Genomic DNA, 6,939 nt, shown 5'->3' with positions numbered 1-6,939 from the left:
CATTTCTCGTTCCATGTATAGTAACAGTCTGTTGTAAGATTTTGAGCTTTACTTTACTTGCATGAGAAATGAATACAATGGTCCAATAGTTGCTGCAGTTTTTGACATCTCCTTTTTTCAGAATTGGAATGTAAATTGAGTGTTTCCAGTCTTCGGGCCATTGTTTTGTTTTCCATATTTGTCAGCATATTCTTGTTAAGATTTTGATGGATGCCTGTTTTACTGTTTGGGAAAGCTTTAGTGATATGCACATCTGTATGTATTTCCTTGTTTGAGCTCATAATGAAGATGTGGGTAATTTTCACCTTTTAGTAATTTCCATGTGTAGCAAAGTATGTATATATGAGGTTGTCATGGTGATAGTCTACATGGAAGATTGTGTGTTGCTTGCCAGGTATAAGGGCTTTCAATGAAAGAAGAACATAATGAAGTTGGCCAAAATCAGCCTTGCAAAGTTACTAGGAATCCCACAATTTTTGGTTTGTACTGGGTATAGTACACAAATAAAAATATTTTTAAAATATATTTGACATATTTTTGTTAAGATTTTGATGAATTCTGTTTCTTTGGCTTGGAATAGCTCTATTGATATCTCATCTCAAACCAGTGACATGTTTCTCCCAATTGCTGTCAATCAGCTTTCACTTCACTTTCTAAAACTGTAGGTTCTTCTTCAAAAGATTCTTCTTGGAAGGAATTGGCCATCCTTTCACCTCTTTTGTATAGTTCCTCAGGGTACTGTTCCCATCTTATCTTTATTTTGTCCTTTTTAGTTAATGTATTCCCATGCTGATCTTTCAGCATGCCTAACTGTGCTTTAAATTTCGCTTTGATTTCTTGGATCTCGTGGAACAGATCTCTTGTTCTTCCTTTTTTGTTCTTTTCTTCTATTTCTTTACAGGGCTTGTTAGAATAATTCTCTTTGTGTCTATGTGCCAGTCCCTAGAATGCTGCATTTATTCTACCATTGTTTCAGGTGTGAACAGGATCCATCCGCGTGTCTCTGTATTTCCTTTGTTGTCATAAATACATTTCTTCATTACAATTTCTGCCTGGGGCAGAAAAAAATGCAGTGCTACTGAACAAACTGGGTAATATTTACATCTGTCAGGCCAACCCCTCAATCATTGCTCCACCTTACACATTATGAAGATGACACTTTTTATAAAGCACTAGCAGTAGCTGCTGCAGCCAGCAGTAGTTGTGAGTTGCTATTACTTTCCTGAGCCATCTCCAAATGGCGAAAACACAGAGACCTGGAGGGTGTTGCCTTACAGTAAGTCTGAACTTTTAAAGTGTTGTATTTTCTGTGACAGGAAAAAGTCGTACCTAAACACAAAGGTATGTCTTCTGCTCTTTGACACAATATGCTAGGCTAGGCAAATCTGAATCAGCATGTATGTGAAAATGTCTAAATAATGGTGCCTTTAGTTACTATGATTGTAGCTGTCAATTTAAGAATTATATGGCATAAAACCCACATCAATATCAGTACAAAATACTTAAAATTCTGTTTTCTAGTCTTCAAGTAAATAAGAGTTTTCATTGTTGAAGGTTTTTTTGAGCAATGGCATCTTATTGTGGTTTCAAGCTTCCTGTCCTGGAATTTATGTCATCATCCTACAGAAGCATGTGAGATTAATGGATTGTGCTTGTCACCAAGAGTATTCTACTTTATGCATTTCCCCTGTTACATCATGAAAGTTAATGCAATCTATTTCATTTTATTAATCCATATAATGTTTGGGATCTAAAGAATGGATCTACAACTAATTTTCAGCTAAGTGATGCCACTGTTTTCACCCTCATCATCTGTCAGTTCAGCAGTCTTCTGTAAATGAATCTTTCGTGTGTATGACGGATTTCAGTGTTTTATGAGTGGGGACTATTTTATGAGTGTGTGAGATAAAAAGGCAACATAGAGGAGATTATAGAAGTTTATAAAATTATGAATGGTATGGAGAGCGTGGATAGCGAGATTTTCCTTCCTCTTTCATACTACTAGTGTTTGGGGATCATCCAACGAAGCTGTTTAGTAGTAGGATCAGATGCATGATTAGATGATACGCAGTGATGGCTATTGGCTCAGATGGCTTTAAGAGGAGTTAGACAGATTCATGGAGGTCTGTCACCAACTATTGTCATGAATCTCTGTTTTCAAAGACAGGAGTCCTCTGAGTATCGGGTGCTAGAGACAGTGTGGGGAGAGCTGATTCTTTCATGCCCTTCTTGGGTAGGTCTGCTGGTCATTGCTGAAGATACAGTGCTAGATTAGATGGACCATGAATCTGGTTTGTTTGTGAAATCTAAATTTGTAGTTATGAAAGTGGATTCCTGTAAGTTTTCAGAGGCTTTTTAAAAAAAAATGACATTCCATATCCTTACTGGAAACTGCCCCCTAGAGTATAATGCAGAAATATCAGGCATATAATTTAAAGTGGCAATTTTCCAGCCTGACATTTTGTTTTCTTCCATTTTCCTGCTTATATTTTTCCCCACAAGGGGGAGATCCTTGAATAGACTGTAAGTGAACCTTTAGTGTAATTCCTTTTATAGAAGACAACAACAAAATAAAGTAGTGATGGAGTCACATTTAGGCTTCAGGATGTGTCAGAATCATGAATGAAAATGGTCTACCCTGCCCAGGTATAGGATAATATTGATGGACCTACAGTGTTTTGGTAAAGCAGGAAGGTGATTAACAAGACAATTTCTGCTGTCAAATCATTTATTCAATTTTTATCCCATCCTTCCTCCAAGGAGTTCAGGGCAGTGTTCCATTGCTTCCCCCTTCCTCATTTTATCTTCACAACACTCCTGCAAGGTACATTAGGCTAAACAATAAACTCAACCAGTGAACTTTATGACTGAAATAGGGTTGTCAGACTGAGCCTAGCAACTGGGGGGAGGGTGGGGGAGGAGGGACATGGTGGGTGTCGTCGCCCAAATGATTTCGTCACTTCTGAGGAATACCTGGAAGTGACGGCAGTAGCTCTAGGAATTGCTGGAAACTCCATGGTTTTCCTGGAAGTGATGTCATGGTGTGGGTGAAGACGGTGACTGTTTATACATTTTTAATTTGTTTTAAATTTTAATCCCCCGCCCCTGCAGCTGCTCTAAGCATTGGCGGGGAATGACATCTTGAGGTGGGGGATTCCCCACCTCAGCCAGGGACTTGGCAGCCCTAGGATGAAGTGGTGACCTAAACATGATTCCTACCAGTATAAATGTAAAATCTTCCTGTTACTCCACTCAGTTGAAAGTTATGGGTTCTATATCAGAAGAGTAACTACATTGTGTATACTCGGCCAATATACCAACTCTTCCTCAGAAATCTGTTTTTGTATGCTTGTTAGATCATTTGTTGCAAGAATTTTTAGAAAAGCACTGGTACTTTTTAATTTTAAGAAAAGCATAAGGAGATCCTTAAGCAGACGCATGTGAATTGTGATGGAGAAGACGTCACAGGTATTACAATAAGCTCACCATTGCAGTAATTAACTAGAAAATGAGCTTTTGGGCATGAAGACTGTTCATAAAAGTTTCCTTGGTAGGTGTGTAACAGTGTGATTCTATGCAAAATTACTTCAGTTCAACCCCAGTGAAATCAGTGAGCTTAGACTGGAGCAACTCTGCCTAGGACTGGATTGTGAGTCTAGGAGGTACCACCTAAAAAGAAAGGCTAACTACATTGGTTAAATTAAGCATTCTCTGCTTGCAGTGATGTTTGTAGGCTTAAGGGCATTTGGTTGTATGCTGTGGCTAACAGTATCTGGGTGGTAGACCATGGGTTTGATCCAGCAGGACTCTTACTATGTTCTTATGACATCAGCTGCCATGATTACTTTCAGGTATAACTTTTCCTTGACAGATGTGGTTGTATTCAATTTTTTTACCAGAGTTATACAGGAGGCAGGAGGAAACACGCATTCTGCAAAACTTCCCCACCCCCTACAGTTATGAAAAGCATGTTTTTGCTCTAAAGCACATTGCACAATAAACCCAGTGCTGCCTTCAGATCTTTAGTAATTATAATTACTGGGCTTTGTTTTATTGGTATACTCTGTCACTGCTATAATTCAGTTGGGGTTGGGGTTGTCAAATTGCACAATCCAGAGAAGGTACGTTTGCCTTAAAATGTTCTGATGAAGCCGGAAACAAATTAGCCATTCTGTCCCTTTTCCATTTCACTGGCCTCCTCTCCTACATACAGTAACACACTTATCACAGTTTGGTAATCCTAGTTTGGGTCAGCCCGCTCGGTGTAGACATCTTGTTATGAAATACCCAGTCCTTTCTTAACTCTTCAAAAACAGAAGTCTGTTTGCAGAAATCTTTCAAAGTTTTCCTCCTCCTTTCAAAGCCTTCCTCCTCCTCTTCCAGTATGTTCTTTGTGCAAGTGGTGATGGAGATGGAAGCTGACCTTAGACATGGATGCAATTAGACATTCCTCGGCTTCCCTCAAAAAGAAGCTCTTCCCTTCAGAGAAGGAGAAAGGAGCATCCTATCCCTCCTCCAAGCTAATACCACACCATATCTCTGTGCCAGAAAGGGAATCATGGGGTTAATGCAGCTGCTCTCACAGCATTTTAACTTCAAAGGCTCTAACATTAAAGGGAACTGTGAGTGGATGAGCTCTGCATAGAATGACAGTGGTGTGGAGCAGCCTCAGGAGGAGGAAGAGGGTGGAATTTCTTGTGCTGGAAATCCTGTTCCATTCCAGCCTTGTCTACCTTGTTTCAGCCACCTCATCACTTACAGCTTCCTGCCTTCCACATGTATGAGCTCAGTGCTCTCTCCCTCTATACAGGGGAACCAAATCTGGATCATAACAAATGAATGAGTGCCAGGTTACCCAGCTGCATGCACTATGTTCCATAACAACAACTTCCAGGCGGTGGTATGTTAATCTGTTACATCTAGAATAACAAGGACTTCTGTGGAACTATAAAGACTAATGCCTTTATTGAGCACAAAGTTTCATTAACCAGAGTCCACTTTTTTTTTTGTTAAATATCTTAACCAGAGTCCACTTGATCAGATGCAAAAACATTCCATAAGGCTTTAATCTGAGCTTATTTTTTGTTAGATGGGGCTGCCTTAAAGAAATTTTGGGTTTTGGCATTTGGTGTCATGGAAGACATAAAAAGACATGTCAATATTTAATCTGCATTGATGCTCTGCCTTTATTACATCAACATGAAAATGCTTTCTTTGTCCAAATATTGCTGATTATTGATACGTATACCTATAACTATTACTAACCAAAACTGAAATTGTGCATTGTACAACCTAGTAAATGTGTTCGTACAGAGCCAGCGCCACATTTTTCAACCAGTAGCTTTCTCTGTCTTCTTCTCACAAATGATCAGTTGTGAATATCATGGGCTTCACTTTGCACAGATACACACTTGCAGAAGCAATTTTCCAGTACATTTCTTCCAGCACATTTATTCCTCTTTCAGTGCTGTTGAGAAAGAAACCAGTGTGTTGACATTAAGGCTTCAGAGTTAGATTTTAAGTGGTGGCATTCTTATAGTGAAGTGTCGAACTCATTTGTTATGAGGGCCAGATCTGACATAAATGTCACTGTGTTGGGCCGGGCCATGCGTTCCATAAAAAGTAACACAAGGTACCATAAACTTTATAAAGGTGATTTCAGATGTTGAATGGCAATTGCAGGTGAATGACAATAGCAGGCTTGATTGGATTAAGTGTGATATGCAGAGGGGTAGTAGGCATGGAGATACCAGTGTTGTTAATTAGATGGGAAACCTAGGGGGGCATAGTGGCTGAGCTTCCGGCTGGCTGCATCCCTTCCAGCTCCTGCTATTCCCACGGAAAAATTAGAGCTCTGCTTCCAGAAAATACAGCCAAGTTTGGAACAAATACCAATGCCAGCTATGGGAAGGACCAGAGCAAAGAAAGGTACTAAAAATCCTCCTTATGGACCTCCCAAAAAGAGTAACACTGACCTTGAACACTCAGATGATTCAGACCTAGAGGTGTCTCTGTTAGAGGAAATGGTGGCAGGGGGGAGTAACCCTGACCAAAGCGAACAGACTGTGTTATTGCATGCCTTAACAGAGATAAGGAATAAAATCAAGAATTATTTAAAGTCTCTGAGTGGAGAGGTTGGACAGTTAAAAACGAATTTGGGCTTCTCAAACAAACAATTGAGCCTATAAATAAGAAATTAGACGAGCTCATCGCAGCATTGAAAACGACAGAGAGGAAAGCTGAATCAGCATTTCACTTGGCAAAAAAGAATGCAGACAACATTAAAGAATTTCAGGAATTTGAGATATGGGCCAAGAATAAGATCGTACTCCAGGAAACAAAACTGAGAGAAAAGAAGGTTAAACTCCGTGGAGTATCTGTAAACTTTGGTGAAAAAGAAAATCTCACTGCAGCTTTAAACAAATGGCTGTCTCAGATTCTTCTAGGAGCAGGAGAAGCAGTGTCTTCTGAAGGGATCATCAGCTCTGCCTTCCGGCTAAATATTCCAAAAAAGTCTCCTGAAAATGCTTCCCCCAATATTATCATTGAATTTAAACAGGTCCAGACGAAGAATAAACTTTTTGCAATCACGAGAGACAAGCAGGGACTGAGCCTGGAGGATACGATTGTGTATCTGTTTCCTGACATTCCAGCTGAGGTAATCATCGCAAGACGATGTCTTAAGGAAACAGCAAAAATTCTCAGAGATAAAGGAACTCAGTACAGATAGTTGCCGCTCGGACATCTTGCGGTTAATTTGGAAAACAAAATGTTCACTGCACATAATGAAATTACAGGGAAAAATTTAGTAGAGGCAGTAACCAAATTAAGGAATGGAAGTGTTTGAACTGTGATATTATGTTTTGAAGCAGAGAGGTAGAATGTAATCCATAAAGTAAGTTAGAGTTAGTATGATAGTATGTTAGTATATAGAATAAG

The 6,939-nt window shown here is 39.4% G+C and overlaps 1 protein-coding gene across 1 annotated transcript in view; it reads left to right on the top strand.

Moving 5' to 3' along the window:
- Positions 1-1,237: 1,237 nt before the first annotated feature.
- LOC107117302 (uricase-like) overlaps positions 1,238-6,939 on the top strand; it is a 71,995-nt gene continuing 66,293 nt past the window's right edge. Inside the window, exon 1 of the mRNA XM_015419395.1 lies at positions 1,238-1,276. Coding sequence (XP_015274881.1) covers positions 1,238-1,276 — 39 coding nt within the window. The remainder of the gene's footprint in view (positions 1,277-6,939) is intronic.

This window comes from Gekko japonicus, unplaced genomic scaffold (genome assembly GCF_001447785.1).
Source record: "Gekko japonicus isolate JY-2015 unplaced genomic scaffold, Gekko_japonicus_V1.1 scaffold494, whole genome shotgun sequence".
Lineage (NCBI taxonomy): Eukaryota > Metazoa > Chordata > Lepidosauria > Squamata > Gekkonidae > Gekko > Gekko japonicus.
The sequence above is the reverse complement of the archived record's forward strand: the minus strand, read 5'-3'. Positions and strand labels throughout refer to the sequence as shown.